At 47.8% G+C, this 17,675-nt stretch overlaps 2 protein-coding genes across 3 annotated transcripts; one reads left to right on the forward strand and one right to left on the reverse strand.

The window, feature by feature from the left end:
• The first annotated feature begins 437 nt into the window (after positions 1-437).
• On the forward strand, positions 438-2,691 carry LOC135400140 (uncharacterized). The gene is made up of 2 exons (XM_064631875.1): positions 438-936; positions 1,798-2,691. The coding sequence occupies exons 1-2, from the start codon at positions 454-456 to the stop codon at positions 2,653-2,655; spliced, it is 1,341 nt and encodes a 446-aa protein (XP_064487945.1). The 5' UTR covers positions 438-453; the 3' UTR covers positions 2,656-2,691.
• Positions 2,692-5,745: 3,054 nt separating this feature from the next.
• On the reverse strand, positions 5,746-17,218 carry LOC135401656 (short-chain dehydrogenase/reductase family 16C member 6-like). Of its 2 annotated transcripts, none has more exons than XM_064634173.1 (6): positions 16,872-17,218; positions 11,803-12,042; positions 11,617-11,723; positions 7,885-8,025; positions 7,706-7,803; positions 5,746-6,141 (listed from the first exon to the last, which is right to left on the reverse strand). In XM_064634173.1, the coding sequence occupies exons 1-6, from the start codon at positions 17,088-17,090 to the stop codon at positions 6,119-6,121; spliced, it is 828 nt and encodes a 275-aa protein (XP_064490243.1). In that variant the 5' UTR covers positions 17,091-17,218; the 3' UTR covers positions 5,746-6,118. The 2 variants fall into 2 exon arrangements, with proteins under 2 accessions (XP_064490243.1, XP_064490242.1); XM_064634172.1 differs by having other exon boundaries at positions 7,706-7,831.
• Positions 17,219-17,675: the final 457 nt, after the last annotated feature.

Below are 17,675 nucleotides of genomic sequence, written 5' to 3' on the forward strand. Positions count from 1 at the left end.
GGCAAAGTGTGAACGACGATAAAGAGTGCATAGTAAGCGCAGCATCGTGTACCATACCATACCATACCATACCATACCACACAAGTATACCACATAGCTAGCTATGGTACGGTATGGTGGAAAGAAGGACCATAGTAGACTAGAAAGGCTCAGATAATAGCTGTTAACTGATGGACGACGGTGACCATGGTGATGACCTACGTACACGTCATTTCGTCTACCTGAGAACACGTGGTTCCGACGAAAATTTCCATGTCACGGATGACTCGGTGATTGACGGTTCTGTCTTGCATATTTTATGGGTCTGGTATCGTTGCCCAAATAGTTCTTGACGATCTATGTCATGAGAGAAGGAAACACATCTCACGAAGATGTTTCTTCAGCATCGTATGGTGGCGTGATTTCCACAAGGATAGGAGGAGGAGGAAGAAGAAGTGGGGAAGGGGGTGACGCATGGACAGCTCTATTATTATCCGAGCCATCGACGAAGGCAAGGACCTGGTGCTCCTCGACTGCAGCGAGGCACCCGCCGTCTCGCAACCAGGATGGACTTTCGACAGCGGTATCCTGCGCATGGATACGAAGACATTCGTGGAATCCGAAACAGAAATAAGGAAGCTCCCAATCCAGGGTGGGATCTTCGTCAGCTGTCCTCCTCTCAAGTCCTCGCAAGAACTGGCAATGGCAGCGGCTCGAGTGGCCAGAAATTGGGAAGCCGTCGCCATCTACCACAACAGGGACCAGCTGAGTGACCTGCTGGACATGTTCCCTCATGCCCGCGAGATGCTGCTGCCTCACAACTTAGTTCTTCCCGTTGAAGGAGATAGCAGAAAGATATCGCGGCTGAGAGAGCTGTGCGGAAGTTGCATCGGTATCAGCAACAGTCTTATGCTCAGCACCAGGATGAGCCTGCAGCTCATTTTGCGTTGTCAGCAGGTCAGTCCGTGTCATATTTCGAAACGTAAGAGGAATTCTTTGGTGTAGTCCTTTCAAATTCGGGGTGTAGTTCCGTATCGGGACCACTCGTTTTTAAAAATTACTGAAACGGTTAGGAAAGTAAATATTGCATAGAAGTGGAAGAAGATCATATACAGAATCTAAAAATGTAAGAATTATAAAATTGTGTGGACTAGAAGTTTTTTTTATATGCATTTAAACAACCCCATCTGATTCACTTTTAGCGCAGGAGAAACACGGGAATGCTAAGCCTAACGGATTCGAAACTTGCCGTCTTGCGAAAGGTATAGGGTCGTCGAAATGGGCTAAATCACCTCACTTTAGTGAGGTTGGGTTAAGTTAGGTTCTACAGATTGGGGGGTCTGGGGGGGGGGCGCCCCCCCCCCCCAGGCACGCACTAGGCGGTGCGGGCGTCGAGACTGTGCCTCGGGTTAGGTCAGTAAGGTCCTCAGCCAAGATGGCGGATCGCCATGAAGAAACTGGCGATAAAATTTAATTTTTATACGTTTTACGCAATATACGAGGGACATTCCTGTTGAATTTCGTTACTAATTACTTCCTCTTTCATGTAAAAGCGTTAGATTTTTGTTTTTATTCGTTTTTCTTTAAAAAAAGCCAGTGGTCCCGATACGGAACTACATCCCAGCCCCGCCCTTATATATACCCACCGTCTAATCTTGGGTGAAATCCGAGCTTCGGCTATAATTATTTTTCGCCTGAGGTTAGTTGTGATTCGTGACGCGTTTACTTTTCAGATGACTTACTAGGATGACACTTTGCGCTAGACTGTATTAACCTTTTGCCCGGGGATCGTCAAGCAGCTAGCTCTTCGCCTGGCAGGTTCAGGCGGTGGCGGCTGACTTGCGTGGGATGCAGATCTACCTCAACCAACCGTCTTTCCTCACCGGCGTCACTCTTGGCATACACGGCTTCAACCTGGAGACCGGCAAAGTGGTAGTCATGACCGAGGCCAGCCCTGCGTGCGTGGCAGCAGCAGCCATCCTGTCGCCCCGGCTTCTCTCTCTTAAGATGACCGTTCGGAGCTTGGACGCCCTGTCGCGGCTGGACCTCTTCTCCGCCATGACGACGCTGGACGTCGTGTTCACGGGCGAAGAGCGCTGTTCCTTCGACGACACCGTGGGTGCCTTCGTGGAAAAACGGGCTCTTGTCTCCCTGTCACTGTGCCGCTTCGATGCTGTCAGGCTGTCCGTGATCGTCAAGCACTGCCCCAGGCTGTCAGAACTGGTCCTCAAGGACTGCACCATGGTCGAGGAACAGTTGCCGTCATACGCGTTCTCGAATCTGCAGACGCTGTATCTGACGGAGCCCATAAGTGGCACAATGTTGTCTACCGTTGTGGCTTCTTGCTCGTCAGCCTTCGTCGAGTTGGGTCTCGGAGGTGCGGAAATGTGCGGATACTTCCTGGGCCATGATTTCGATAAGTCTCGCTGTACTTCCTTGGAAACACTGGCCTTGAAGTCACGCTGTTCTTGCGATGTGACAGCGCTCCAGAAGCTCCTCTTGCACTGCAAGTGTCTCAAGGCGGTGCAGACAGACAGTGAGGAGCTGCGAAGTTTCTTCGAAGCCAACGCCCCTGAAATATGCTTGCTGCGGACCACGTGTGCGACCTGCAAGACAGAGTTTCCGAAGCTGAACGACGTGAAGCAAGACTTCTGGAAGAATGTGGGCATCATCTGAGTTGACGTTCGTCAATAAAATCTATAAGAGACGGTGTCCGAGCACAAGGGAATCGGTGAACTTGTTGCAGTATACTCCAGGAAAGTATCCAGAAAGACATGTCAGGAGGGGTTTTATGGGAACGTCACGCAGAGGTAGAAGATTTCGTACTCTTTTTTTTTTACCTCCCTCAAACGCACAACGGAAAGTACGATGGGGCCATCTAGAGTCACTAAATAAGCTACGCTTCAGAGTAACGACACTGAGGCAAAAACAGCCGCCATGTTGTTTCGGATGACCTCCAGCCCCACCTCTATTTTGGCAGTAGAAATAGATGAAGATGAAGTTCAGCAGTGGAAGAAGACAACACTTCGAAGAGCGCTAAATGGATGGCGCTGGAGGTCATCCGAAACAACATGGCGGCTCAGTGTCGATACTCTGAAGCGTAGCTTATTTAGTGACTCTAGGGCCATCACTCTAAGAAAAAAAGGTAGAATTTTCTACCCATCTCGGTGGAGCTGTATTGCATCCACATTTCTACTCAAACAATTTTTTCCGAAATGGTAGAATTACTGTCGTTCTACCAGCTTGTGGGTAGGAAACTCGACAATTTTTTCTTAGAGTGCGCTGCTTTACTGCCAGTATTTTAGCACACACGTGCCATATAAATGACAGGATTTTCACAATGAACATCGATTGTACACTCATTGCAATATTTCCTCATCTCGTACTTGTTCTAAAACGTCACGTTCCATGATGAAAGAAGCCCTTTCATCCATAGAGGTATATAGGAGATATACAGGGCGTTCATTTTTGTCGGTTAAAGATTTTTTTTTTTACTATAATAATCTATGAAAGCTACAGAGATGCAGGTGTTGTTATGCGGCTAAGCGAACATCCTCTCGAAGAGAATATGCATTCGCAAGATGCACCTAAAAAATTCATTAATAGACGGTTTAGTTAGGAAAGTTCTGTCAAAAGCGGGATAGCAGAACAGGAAAATAGACGAGTTCAGAAAATCCCAGTGCTCTTTGCGCACGCATTGCATCCTGGGTGTTTACTGAGCGGGGGGAACGAAGAATAATCCTTCACATTTCGCTTTCACTGACCTTAACACGTCGTGGACAATAGACCGGTGCCACCCGTTTCTTTCGTATTAGTAAACTCCCACAGTTCAAAGCGACGCTAAGCACTCTGGGATTTTCTCAACTCCTTCTATTCCATACTTTAAAAAAATTATCAAACGATCGCGCGCCCTGAAGTATCTATCGTCGAAATCTGCTGCTATATGCAAATGAGCCGAAACTAACTTTTGAGCTTACCTGGGTCGCAAAGCGGTTTATCTGGCCAGCAGACGCGTCCTGGGCAGACTTCAGGCGGAACTGCGCCTGGAAAGTCTTCGGAAAACCCAGGGAAAACCTCAGACAGCACAGCCGGTAACAGGATTCGAACCCGTGTCACCTCCCAGTCTTTTTGTGTCATGTATTTACTTGTGTTTCATATAGGGCTTCTACGTATACAAACACACACTTCCCATACATGTTGCCTTTACTGCGGGATTTACTTCTTCATTGGTCAGCGTTGCTCCTTGGTTGTAGCTATATATTTGCTGGCCATACCACTTCCTTTGTCACAACTGGGGTTTCGAAAAAAAAAATTGTGAAAAACACCTGACGGAGGCATTTTTTTTTAAATTTTCCATATTTAAAAAAAAATCTTAATACGTACATGAATTGTATTCCGAATATATCGGTTCCGCCGGAAAGCGTCTGCACTGTAAACTGGAAAACACCCTTATGGGTGTAAATGGCTTGTCCTATATAACTGACTGCTCTTTTTACACCGTACATGGTCTGGAACACCCTTTTTAGAGGGTGTATTCCGTGTAAATCACCCCTGGAAAGGGCGCTTTTCTTTGAAATCCCATCTTTTGCACCCTTTAGACATCCCTTTAAGAGGGTGTAAGATCGTTAAACACCCTCCTAAAAAGGTGTACAAAGGGTGCAAAAGACGGCATTTTCAAGGAAAAGCACCCTTTCAAAGGGCGTTTTACACGGGATACACCCTCTAAAAAGGGTGTTCCAGACCATACGGTGTAAAAAGAGGAGTCAATTATAGGACAAGCGATTTACACCCATAAGGGTGTTTTTCAGTTTACAGTGTGCGAGAGGCTTGTCTAAAAAGGCCAGACAAGAAAAATCCCAAGTGCATTCTCCATTCTGAGAACATGGCTCCTGACTTGCTCTTACCCTTTTTTTGGGGGGGGGAGGGGGATAAGAGATAACCAATATCAGACAGGACTGGTTTTATCTGCCATTTTCTTACTGCTTCGACTCCCTTGGGTCATTTCCCTCTGTTGAAACCTGTACGAATATTTTGTAGCAGTCGCAGGACAAGCGATTCGCTTCTCGAGATTGGTTGCAAGTGCAGAAGGTGCTGAAGGCTACGGTAACGTTATATTTATTTATTTATTATGCTATTTATTTACTCAATATTTATGAAAATATCTTAAGGGGCCCATGCGGGCGTTACCGTTTGTGTAATTTTTGCATTACCACGTTTGTGTAATGCAGTATATGAGCACCTCGGAATGTCTGCTAAAATAAATGCCGGAAGCCGCAAAGCCTAGTCATAACTCATTTGCTGTAGCGCTTTTTTTTTTTATATATGGCCCTTCACAATTGGTTGGTATACATATATTTTTTTTTAAATTGCTCCTGTGTTCGGTAATTTGTTTCCAGACCATGCAGTGGAGTTTCCGGAGTCCGCATGACTAACTGCATTTCACTCATATGTCAGAGCTACATGTGCTGGCTGCACTGATTACAGTAGACATTGAGTGGGCAAGTTTTCGGAGCAGTGCTGCTTGAAACGTGGGTGGCTCTTTTCAAAATAATGAACCGTAATAACTGCTAAGTATCGAGAAATTATAGTAATTGTGTGAAAAAAAAAACTGAGTAACATAGTTGCATTGACTAACAAAAAGATTTGTCTATAGTCGTTGCTACAGGTTTCGAGGTGCCTAACCACAACGATGCTCTGCACCAGGGAAGAATGTTTCAGAGACTCCTGTCGGGCTGGCTTCTTCCCAGCGGACACACATGTCACACAGGCAGTTAAACAGTTTTAATATATCGTTCATTCTTGTGACGTATACGTGTCCTTTCGTTCACACAAAATGGATGTATGATGGCATAGACCTTGTGAAAGCAGCTCAGCTGCCCCTTTGGTTCTTTACTGAAATGACTTGGTTCTTCAGTGGCACTCTGAACTCCGCAAGACCCTGAGGGCTGACTGACCGTCCTTCATGGTTTTCTGTGTTCCATGGCACGAAGACAATGCGGAGGTTGAACTGAGCGTGCGGGTGAGTTCAGTTGTTAGCTTAGTAATGCACCCTGTGGGCATATAAGGCACACCCTGCGGTACAGCTTTGGCAGGAGTCAATGAGGTTCCACGGTGCAACCCATGAACCTCTGCATCAGTTTCATGGCCTTGGCTGGGAACAAGCTACAAAGAGCAGAACATTACCGTCAAACAGTGTCTGGGTACAGCATCGATACATAAGAACTGTGTGTTTATTGAGCAGTTCAGCCGATTCGTTTTGTCCCCATGCCCCTCTAATCTCTACTGTCCATTGTATATCCATGTCCATTGGAATTGTGTTGACTCAGTCCTTACTACAACTGATGAACCTATTGCTCGTAGCAGAATGACAAAATGTTAGTCTTCAATGACCTCAGCAGTGAGCACGAGGGCGTGCTGAAACGTTCTCGGCCCGATCCACTTCCAGCTATATACAAATGCGACCGCGTCATCGTAGACAAAAGAGCGAGACGAAGAAGAAGAAAAATGTAGGTTTGCGACGCGAAGCGTTCATTTTTGGTCGGGCTATCAATACAACAATTTTCGCAATTGAACAATCAACAAGTTTAACGGTTGAATGTCGTGCTGTCAGGAAGTTCCTGTTCATGCAGAAGAAAACTCCAAGGCAAATCTATCAATGCATGATGCAAACATTAAGTGACGAGTGCCCATCATACTCACTTTAAAAGCGATAAAACCCTCGGCACGGGGGTTTTATCGCGGGGGGTTATTTTTAACCATTTTCATCATACTCAGCCGTGAGGAAGTGGTATGCTAACTTTCAGCGCGGGGATTTTGTCACCGGAAGATCAAGGAGGCCTCCAACGGTGTCGACACCCGAAATTGTTGATCGTGCCCATGACCTCATTTTGGCGGATCGGCGAATCTCAGCGAAAACAGTTGTGGAGACCTTAGGCATACTTATCTAGAGAACGCATTGGGTTTGTAATTCATAAAGAGTTTGCCACGCCGAAGCAGCCAGCCAAGTGTGCGCCGAAATGTTTCAATGCCGACGAGAAACACCACCAATCGGATACCTTGAAGTTGATTTCGCAGCATTTTGAGCGTTCTAGTGACACTTTTCTCGATCAACTTGTTGTAGTTGATGAAACATGGTTTCATCACTTTAATCCTGAGACAAAATAACAGTCCATGGAATGGTGGTACTCGAGTTCTCTGAGGCCGAAAATTAAAGACTATCACCGGGAAAGGTCATGGCCACGGTTTTTTCCGAGACAAGAAATCTGTTTTGATGACTGACTTTCTCCAGAAGGCTGAAACAGTTCGTGCAGCTTACTACTGTAGCTTGCACTGCCGAGACTTTGAAAAAACAACGGTGGGGGCGGAACCTACGGAAAGGTGAAAAGCTCCTTTTGCAGGACAATGGAGGTTATGAAGGACTTAAGATTTGAATGCAGTGAACATCCACCGTCTCGCCGGATCTTACCCAATCTGACTATTTTTTGTGTCCTAACCTGAAAAAGAGTTTGAAGGGAAGAGGTTCACGGAGGTGATAGAAGCAGACGAAGCATATTTCAAAGAGTAGACGTAGGATTTCTTTTTTTTTTTCTTCTTCTTCAAGGGTTAAAGAAGCTTCAGAATGACGTGCCAAGTGCGTTGCGTCTAATTACGCTCGGGAATGCAACAAGCAATACCGTTTCTAGGCGCATTGTACATTGACACTTCAAAATAAACGACTGCCACTCACAACATGAACTTTTGCATGACCATGAGATGATGCGGGATGACAACTTCTTTGTCTTCGCGAAGCACCGCCTCCAGAGTCCGTTCGGCCACTTCCTTCGTCTCCAGGATCGGAGCCAGAAAAGGAAATCTGACCACAAGATCAGGTTGAAAATCTTTACTGCGAGGTAACGATAATAATACCTAGACTTTGGCTGCTTGAACATTCCCGTGTTAATAGCCATGGGACAGACGATTGTCAACTTGATGTTGTCCAACTGGTCCATCTGGTAGAGCTCCTCTTCAAGCGCGTACATCAGGCCACGCACTGCGAACTTGGATGCACTGCAGAAGGAAAGAACGTGATTACGAGTACTGCTGCCAAAAGCTGACGACGCCATACAGAGCAAGGATAACGAAGAGGGTACCTTGTTTTCCTACCTGGGACAAGTCGCAAGGGTACCTTCACAGGTTTCGGTATCGCTGCACAAGTGCGTTAATGCAAAGGGGGTGTGGGAACGGACACAGACGTTTCTGCAAAGTGGGCTAGGGAATGCGCGCAGACGTATCTGCAAAGTGGACGAGAAAACGAACGCAGACGAGTTTCTGCAAAGTGGGCTAGGGAACGCGCGCAGACGTTTCTGCAAAGTTGGCGAGAGAACGAACGCATACGAATTTCTGCGATGTGGGTGAGGGAAGGGGCGCAGATGAGTTTCTGCGAACTGGGTGAGAGAACGCGCGCAGACGTTTCTGCAAAGTGGGCTAGGGAATGCGCGCAGACGTATCTGCAAAGTGGACGAGAGAACGAACGCAGACGAGTTTCTGCAAAGTGGGCTAGGGAACGCGCAGACGTTTCTGCAAAGTTGGCGCGAGAACGAACGCATACGAATTTCTGCCATGTGGGTGAGGGAACGAACGCAGACGAGTTTCTGCGAACCAAGTGAGGGAACGCGCGCAAACGTTTCTGCGATGTGGGTGAGGGAACGGACGCGGATGAGTTTCTGCGAACTGGGTGAGGGAACGCGCGCAGACGTTTCTGCAAAGTGGGCGAGAGAACGAACGCAGACGAATTTCTGCGATGTGGGTGAGGGAACGCGCAGACGTATTTGCAAAGTGAGCGAGAGAACGAACGCAGACGAGTTTCTGCGATGTGGGTGAGGGAACGCCCAGACGTATTTGCAAAGTGAGCGAGAGAACGAACGCAGACGAGTTTCTCCGATGTGGGTGAGGGAACCCGTGCAGAAGTACCTGCAAAGTGGGCGAGAGAACGAACGCAGACGAGTTTCTGCGATGTGGGTGAGGGAACAGACGCAGACGAGTTTTTGCGAACTGGGTGAGGGAACGCGCACAGATGTTTCTGCAAAGTGTGCGAGAGAACGATCACCGACGAGTTTCTGCGAACTGCGTGAGGGAACGCGCGCAAACGTTTCTGCAAAGTGGGTTAGGGAACGGACGCAGACGAGTTTTTGCAAAGTGCAGGGCTAGGGAACGCGCGCATACGTTTCTGCAAAGTTGGCGAGAGAACGAGCGCATACGAATTTCTGCGATGTGGGTGAGGGAAGGGGCGCAGATGAGTTTCTGCGAACTGGGTGAGGGAACGCGCGCAGACGTTTCTGCAAAGTGGGCTAGGGAACATGCGCAGACGTTTCTGCACAGTGGGCTAGGAAATGCGCGCAGACGTATCTGCAAAGTGGACGAGAGAACGAACGCAGACGAGTTTCTGCAAAGTGGGCTAGGGAACGCGCAGACGTTTCTGCAAAGTTGGCGAGAGAACGAACGCATACGAATTTCTGCGATGTGGGTGAGGGAACGAACGCAGACGAGTTTCTGCGAACCAAGTGAGGGAACGCGCGCAAACGTTTCTGCGATGTGGGTGAGGGAACGGACGCGGATGAGTTTCTGCGAACTGGGTGAGGGAACGCGAGCAGACGTTTCTGCAAAGTGGGCGGGAGAACGAACGCAGACGAGTTTCTGCGATGTGGGTGAGGGAACGCCCAGACGTATTTGCAAAGTGAGCGAGAGAACGAACGCAGACGAGTTTCTGCGATGTGGGTGAGGGAACGCCCAGACGTATTTGCAAAGTGAGCGAGAGAACGAACGCAGACGAGTTTCTCCGATGTGGGTGAGGGAACCCGTGCAGAAGTTCCTGCAAAGTGGGCGAGAGAACGAACGCAGACGAGTTTCTGCGATGTGGGTGAGGGAACAGACGCAGACGAGTTTTTGCGAACTGGGTGAGGGAACGAACGCAGACAAGTTTCTGCGATGTGGATGAGGGAACGGACGCAGACGAGTTTCTGCGAACTGGGTGAGGGAACGCGCGCAGACGTTTCTGCAACGTGGGCGAGAGAACGAATGCAGACGAGTTTCTGCGAAGTGGGTGAGGGAACGCGCACAGATGTTTCTGCAAAGTGTGCGAGAGAACGAACGCCGACGAGTTTCTGCGAAGTGGGTGAGGGAACGAACGCAGACGAGTTTCTGCGAAGTGGGTGAGGGAACGAACGCAGACGAGTTTCTGCGAAGTGGGTGAGGAAACGAACGCAGACGAGTTTCTGCGAAGTGGGTGAGGAAACGAACGCAGACGAGTTTCTGCGATGTGGGTGAGGGGACGGACGCAGACTAATTTCTGCGAACTGGGTGAGGAAAGCGCGCAGACGAATTTCTGCGAAGTGGGTGGAGAAACGAACACAGACGAGTTTCTGCGAAGTTGGTGAGGAAACGAACGCAGACGAGTTTCTGCGATGTGGATGAGGGAACGGACGCAGACGAGTTTCTGCGAACTGGGTGAGGGAACGCGCTCAGACATTTCTGCCAAGTGTGCGAGAGAACGAACGGCGACGAGTTTCTGCGAAGTGGGTGAGGGAACGAACGCAGACGAGTTTCTGCGAAGTGGGTGAGGAAACGAACGCAGACGAGTTTCTGCGATGTGGGTGAGGGGACGGACGCAGACTAATTTCTGCGAACTGGGTGAGGAAAGCGCGCAGACGAATTTCTGCGAAATGGGTGAAGAAACGAACGCAGACGAGTTTCTGCGAAGTGGGTGAAGAAACGACCACAGACGAGTTTCTGCGATGTGGATGAGGGAACGGACGCAGACGAGTTTCTGCGAACTGGGTGAGGGAACGCGCTCAGACGTTTCTGCAAAGTGTGCGAGAGAACGAACGCCGACGAGTTTCTGCGAAGTGGGTGAGGAAACGAACGCAGAGGAGTTTCTGCGATGTGGGTGAGGGAACGGACGCAGACTAATTTCTGCGAACTGGGTGAGGAACGCACGCAGCGTTTGTGCAAAGTGGGCGAGAGAACGAACGCAGACGAGTTTCTGCGAAGTGGGTGAGGGGACGAACGCAGACGAGTTTCTGCGAAGTGGGTGAGGAAACGAACGCAGACGAGTTTTTGCGATCTAGGTGAGGGAACGGGTGTCTGCGAACTGGGCGAGGGAACGCGCGCAGACGTTTCTGCAAAGTGGGTGAGGGAACGAACGCAGACGAGTTTCTGCGATGTGGGTGAGGGAACGCGTGCAGACGTTTCTGCAAAGTGGGTGAGGGAACGAACGCAGACGAGTTTCTGCGATGTGGGTGAGGGAACGCGCGCAGACGTTTCTGCAAAGTGGGCGAGGGAACAGCGCAGACGAGTTTCTGCAACGTCGGTAGGGGATGGACGCAGACGTGTTGCTGCAAAGCGGGCGAGGGAACGCACGCAGATGAGTTTGCATTTTCTGCAAAGTAGGTGAACGAACGAACGGTGACGTTTCTCCAAAGTCGGCGATGGAACGCACGCAGACATGTTTCTGCAAAGCGCGGTGGCGACTCCTTATTCCTGGAACTTGTATTTGTCCTTTCCTTTAAATAGGAATAGCTACGTTTTCTGTTCACCATCTTTATCACACACATCAAGGAGCTGATTTTTAAATGATTGCCGGTGTTTCCTCCGGCCCCTTACCAGTAGTCGGTCAAGTACCCTGTGCCGATAAATCCCGCAATGGAGGACAGTGCGACGATGTGGCCTTCCTTTTGGGCCAGCATCCCTGGCAGGAACTCTCGGATCAGCTGCACGGGAGAGGCGTTCCCACAAAGAGAATTATACTAGACGCACAAACACTTTGAGCTAATCACGAGGACTCCGTACCCAGAAGTGAGCGAGCAAGTTGACGTCTACGGTGCGTCTCACTTGGGTGCTGTTCAGCTGCATCATGGGTTGACAGTTGACGACAGCCGCGTTGTTCACCAACACCGAAACAGCTCCCAATTGTGACGTCACCTTTTGGGCCAACTTCTGCACTTGAACTTCGTCTGAGACGTCGCACTGGTAGGCGAATGCACTGCCTTGCTCTTGCTTCACTTCCAGCGCCACGGACTCGTTGTTCTCCTGGAAACATGGGTTCACAAATCAATCAATCAATCATCACCATCATCATCATTACTGCCACGCTCCGCCCCTAACTTTAACGAGATGTGTTTGCGTGGGCCAAGTGGGTATAAGGGCGGGATTTTAGGAGTTTTCTTCGGAGCTTTGCAAGTGTGTCATTCTTCCTAAGAGCACTTTGAACGCGCCATTTTGAGTTGAGGGCCTTTTTAAGACGGACGGTCTATCCAGGAATTCGGAAGTAACTATACCCAGTAAACCAGAAATATCCCAGGTACGTCCCACAAAGGTCGCACATGTCGCATATGTCCGCCACGTGTATGCGACGTTACCTGTACGTCCACAATGGGACTTCGAAAAGTGTCTTACTTTCTGTATCCCTGGGACATCTGATAGATGCAAAAAGAAAGGATTTTTCGGAGACATTTAGGGCACGTGACCTTTAGTGGCGTGACGTAACCAAACGGAGAAAAATTGTAGGTTTTTGCTGCTTTATCTACCAAGAAATCACATTATAGACCATAGCATGAGTTAAAAACACGATATTTGCCTCGGTGGGGTGTAAGGAACGTTCGCAGCTACACGCTGACATCATTTGCAGACTCTCACGTTAACTGCAAAGACGTTGTCACCGTTGCAAACGTGATACGCCACGATACACTTGATGAACGTACTCCAACCATTCATATTTCATTATATGCTCGCTCTGGTATCGCTTGAAATCCGCGTACGCGGCGGCGGGGCCAAAAAAAAGAGCCTAGCTGCGTCTCATATGGTGAAAGGTGAAAGCTCATTCACTATCGCGCGGTCTGCATTGGTCTTGGATTATGGCCGAAAGTTGAAGAGGGGTGTGCTGCCAAAAGTAGATGCCTTTTTGTTTAATTACTGTGTGCAGCATTCATTTGGTATAGCAATCAATCACTATAAATTTAAAATTGATTCAACACAAGAATAGCCAAAATTTTCCATAGCCAGGGTCCGCGGAGCTCAGCCTAGCTTACCATAAACGAGGCTCGTGTGTCGACGACCACGTCATCATTGTGCCACAGACTAGGCAAACAAACCATATCGTCCTGGTAAAAAACAAACAAACAAGAAAAACAACAACAAAAAACGTTTCTCTTCCGTGTTTTGACTTTCAATTTGGCTCGGCCCTCCCTGGCATTCAGTTTCAAAAGCCTTCCACCTTCAATTTATCTTATCTTTCCACCCGACTGGTGACTAAATAAGCTCCCAACCACCACCGTCGGCCCTTCGTATATCAACTGTTTACTGACGAGGGAGGACTTGCTTGTGTCCTGGCGCGTTGTCTTCGCAGAAAGTCTGAAGTGAGGCAGTCTTCTAGGAACCAATAAGACAGTGGTACGCTTCGAACCCAGACATCTTGATTGGCGGTCAAGTGCCCTATGATGTGACGTATGCAAAGAACGGACAGGACATGCTAATTTTTGTTCTTTTTTTTCTGAAGCACATATGTGCTCAAAACCCATTATACAAGACACCCTTGTCTTCCCTCCGAGGTGACCCATCCGTCCAAAGTCCGTCTGGGGCGACAATTTGATGGGAGACTGTCGAGCATATACACCGGGGACGTACTGAAGACGTTCCATCTGATGACATCCAAGTGCGTACTGGCCATGACGTTCGAGGAGCAGAAGGATAAACGCAGAGTCTGGACCCGTCCATTGGATCTGGTTTGTGCAGAAATATTCGAGACCCACTGCACGATCCCACGTAAGTGTCTGGGACTGTATGAAGAGGTGTACGTCAACAAGTTTAATAAAGGAGCGTTGAAAGCACAGCACTCTCATTGTGTGTGTTCTGTTCTCAGCGCCTTTATCGAGGTATCGGTAGCTTGTATTGAAGCTCATGTTTAGATGTAGCAACAGGAGCTTTGAACCATGCAGTCTTGGGCAGTAACTGTAAGTTACAAGTAACTTCGAACTGTTACTTTTTGCAGTAGCAAGTTACAGTAACTAGATACTTTTCTACAAAAGTAATTCTTGTAAGTGTAATAGTTACCGGTTTTTGTTAAAGTGACCGTTAAATGTTACTGTAACTAAGTTACTCAAGTATTGCAATATTTTCCACGCGTCAGTTCTCTAGTGCCATTTCGTCTCTGCTCCAAATGCCCTGCCATTTTTCCCAACCAGGAATTCTGGGAGTTCTGTCATCAGCCAGGATGGCCTCAGGAGCCTCAGACCAGCTCACACCGCGAGGGCTCACGGGAAATCCCCTATTTATAATATGATAAAGCTGTATGCTTGGGCTGTAAAAGTGCTCAAACTAGTTTTTTTGTTACATTTATTCGATGTTTCTTAAGTAACTGTCAAGTAACGAAGTTACTTGAATGCTATAACTCTAACTGTAACCTTACATTTCAACTGTATAGCTCAAATTTTTGCACATTTTGCAGTTTTTTTTCTTTTTTTAGTAACTTAGCCATGACTGCTCTTAACTAGGTGGCTGCGCGGACTTCCTCCTCTTTATTCCTGTCTAGCCTCTGTGAGGTTTCATCTCGAGGGCGAAAATAAAAAGTGACGCTGCTCTATATATAGCTTTACACTATGTGAGAGAGTTCACGGAAAGTCCATTCACTTTTGCCACCAGAGAAAGTGTTCCCGTAACCCACATTCCCAGCTGCAACATTTCAATGCCGCCGGAGAGGTCGTTCACCAGAGGGGGCGCTTCCATTTTATTTCGATACGTATCTCCGAGATTCGGTAGCAGACGACGACCGAGTAGCAGACGACAGATACGGTATCTGTCGTCTGCTACGAATTTTGCTGCTGTCTGTGATTTTCTTTTTCTATCTATCCGTAGTATCTATAGGCAGAAGTTTACAGAAGACGATAGATAGAAAAAGAAAATCACAGACAGCAGCAAAATTCGTAGCAGACGACAGACACGGTATCTGTCGTCTGCTACGAATTTTGCTGCTGTCTGCGATTTTCTTTTTCTATCTATCGTCTTCTGTAAACTTCTGCAGGTGAATAGATGAATATATTTCGTTCACAAGCCCCTGCTAACACAATGACCTTGCTCCCGTTGCATATAGTGGTTAGGATGATCATTTTCCACGCCCGGGACTGGCCGGTGAAAAAAGGCAACAGCAATGGGGGTTCGAACTCACACCCTCTAATTCCCACTGCTGGTTGTGAGGCTTCTGTTGTGTTTGTCCCAGAAGACCATTTCTCAGGAGACCTTTCTGCTGGGGGCATTTTCTCCGGTCCTGGGTTGTTCTCTCCCTTGTGTTTGCATTGCAAACTGTAGGATGGGACAAGCGCATTGCTTGCCCACATCGCTTTTAGTACTTAAATAGTACTTTTAATACTCAAGCTTGCCCACATCACGCAAAAATAGTGCTGCTCTCACCCTCAACACGAAGAGCAGGCACTTACTGCCGGCGAACACGAAAGAACGCGGATATGAAGGAAGACAGCAACAGCTGTTTCGGCCTTATTGGGCAGCAGTAGGCAGTACCGCTTTTTAGTAACATTAAAATGAGTCCAAAAACATCGTGCTCAATATACTGATACTTTCAAAAAATAAAACTGGAAGATCAGAAAGTAAATGCAGTAAGAAACAGGGTAACAGTGGTTTCCATAGCCCCTTTCCGGTACATGACGCGATACACAAAATCCTATAGGAAAAATTATGTATCTATGCATTTCATCCTCAGCGCTTACACTACGGAAGAGACGCGACGCAGGAGCTTACTCAAGCTTAGTTCGACGTGGGTTACGTTACGCAAGCTTACGCATCGTAGAAGATGCGAGGGAGAGAGTTCTATCGCCTTTGCGTATGTAAGGGATAGCGTTGGTGGTTCTGCACAATGCGCGAAGCTCTCTATCTGTCATGGACGTGCGCAGAACTATACCAGCGCTATCCTTTACGTACGCAAAGGCGAGAGCGTATGATGTACTAAAACTCTCTAATAACGATAGGTAAAAATAGAAAATTACCTGGACAGAAAGCAAACTAACTAAAAAAAGAAAAAAGGCCATCAGGCAATTGATGTTCTGAGGCTGGAACACATAGAAAGGAGAAATACAAACAATGGCTCAAGTGCCTAGGAAATTAATGATGAAAGAAGTCACTGAAAAGGTTAGCCAGCTGTCCTACAGCTGGCGAACCTTTTCAGTGACTTCCCCTTTCATCAGAAAATGGCGCCGTTTTTGTCGGAGTTTATTATCTTGCAGCTAGAGGTTGTCCTTCTTCCCTCAATGTCTCAAAGCTTCAGGTCAGGTGGACGAAATTTGCGAACAGACCAAAAGCCAAACCACGATTTACTATTATTGTTAGCATTTTCTTCTTTTTTTTTTTTGTGTGTGTGTGTGATGTTTCATATTGCCTTGCCTGCTGTATCGAAGGCCTGACTCAATTTTCAAGTTCTCAGAGCTCAAAGACGTCGTAGAAGAACACTGTAGCTCATCACATCACCTGACATTGTCGCGTCCTAGCTGACTTTTGACACAGTTGAGGAACAACCTTCTCCATATTTTTCTTCACATATCCATTTCATTCCGATTTTTATCCACCGATTTGTGAAAGGCATTTAAACCGAAAGGTACCGAGCTTCTGCCACCTGCACGCATTGTGAAATGACCATGTTGCCTGACATAAGTTGAATTCCTAACGAGTAGGTGTAAAAAAAGAAGCAAAGTGATTATTTCTTTTCCCTCACCAGGGGTGTCAGCCCCCTTTTTGAAATGTTTTGTCCGATGCTAAGGCGACCGTACGCGATGTAACAAAAAAGAGGGCGTTCAAATTTCCCGCCAAAGGGCATTCACACCGCTCTAGCGAGAAAGGTTGGACCGTGCGTATCTTACCGTGTTGATGTCGACCAGTACAACTTTCGCACCCAGTCTGGCAAATCGCAGGGCCAATTCTCGTCCTACTCCGTGACCCGAACCCGTGACAAGAACTACTTTGCCCGCCAAAGACTTCGGAGGAGGCCGATGAACCAGCTCGAGTACGGCGATCCACAAGCATCGTCCCATCAACATGAGAAATTCCAGTAACACCGATAACACCTCGGTCACACCCATGGTAGATTCACACTTTTCGGGGAAGAACCTCGCTGCGTGTTTTTGGATACGTGGAACGAAGTACTCGAAGTAGCCACGCAAATGTTCACAGTTGACATTTCTCTCCTCGGGGAGCAGAAACTGGAACGATGATCTTCCAATCAGCGCGGAGAGGAAATGACGGCGGGAGAAACTTTGCACCAATGACGAAACGGCTTGGAGTTCGTCTGCTTGCGGACGGATCGGTGTCGCGCGTCTTTTCGAAGCGTGGTTTATTTTTGGGTGACGAGGAAAGTGAAGCATCCTCCGATAACCGTCTCTCAGCAAACGTGAGAGTGGATGTGAAATTCTTCTTCTTCGAAGGAGCCAATTCTTCACCGGGAGACAAATGATTAATACGGACGCGAAGGTTCAAACGTGAACTGAGCCGTGACTTTTTTCCTCTTGTGAAGGTTCTCCAAGCGCGACGTGATATATGTGCATTTGCACAATTATCGCTGTGTTTGGTTCTTTTGCGATTCCTTCGGATTTACTGGGTTTTCTGAAGCAGAACCTCAGTCGGCCGCGAGTTCGCTCCAAGCCATTAATACAACTACTATTTATCAT

Source organism: Ornithodoros turicata, chromosome 7 (genome assembly GCF_037126465.1).
Source record: "Ornithodoros turicata isolate Travis chromosome 7, ASM3712646v1, whole genome shotgun sequence".
Taxonomy (NCBI): domain Eukaryota; kingdom Metazoa; phylum Arthropoda; class Arachnida; order Ixodida; family Argasidae; genus Ornithodoros; species Ornithodoros turicata.

What these genes read in the sequence shown, in the direction of transcription:
- LOC135401656 (XM_064634172.1), bottom strand. Translation starts at nt 17,090, where the DNA reads ATGGGTGTGACCGAGGTGTTATCGGTGTTACTGGAATTTCTCATGTTG. An exon ending in ACTTGCTCGCTCACTTCTGG is followed by an intron (nt 11,724 to 11,802) that starts GTACGGAGTCCT and finishes TCTCCCGTGCAG; the next exon opens with CTGATCCGAGAGTTCCTGCC. An exon ending in GGGTACTTGACCGACTACTG is followed by an intron (nt 8,026 to 11,616) that starts GTAAGGGGCCGG and finishes TTCCTTCTGCAG; the next exon opens with TGCATCCAAGTTCGCAGTGC.
- LOC135400140 (XM_064631875.1), top strand. Translation starts at nt 454, where the DNA reads ATGGACAGCTCTATTATTATCCGAGCCATCGACGAAGGCAAGGACCTG. An exon ending in TCATTTTGCGTTGTCAGCAG is followed by an intron (nt 937 to 1,797) that starts GTCAGTCCGTGT and finishes TTCGCCTGGCAG; the next exon opens with GTTCAGGCGGTGGCGGCTGA.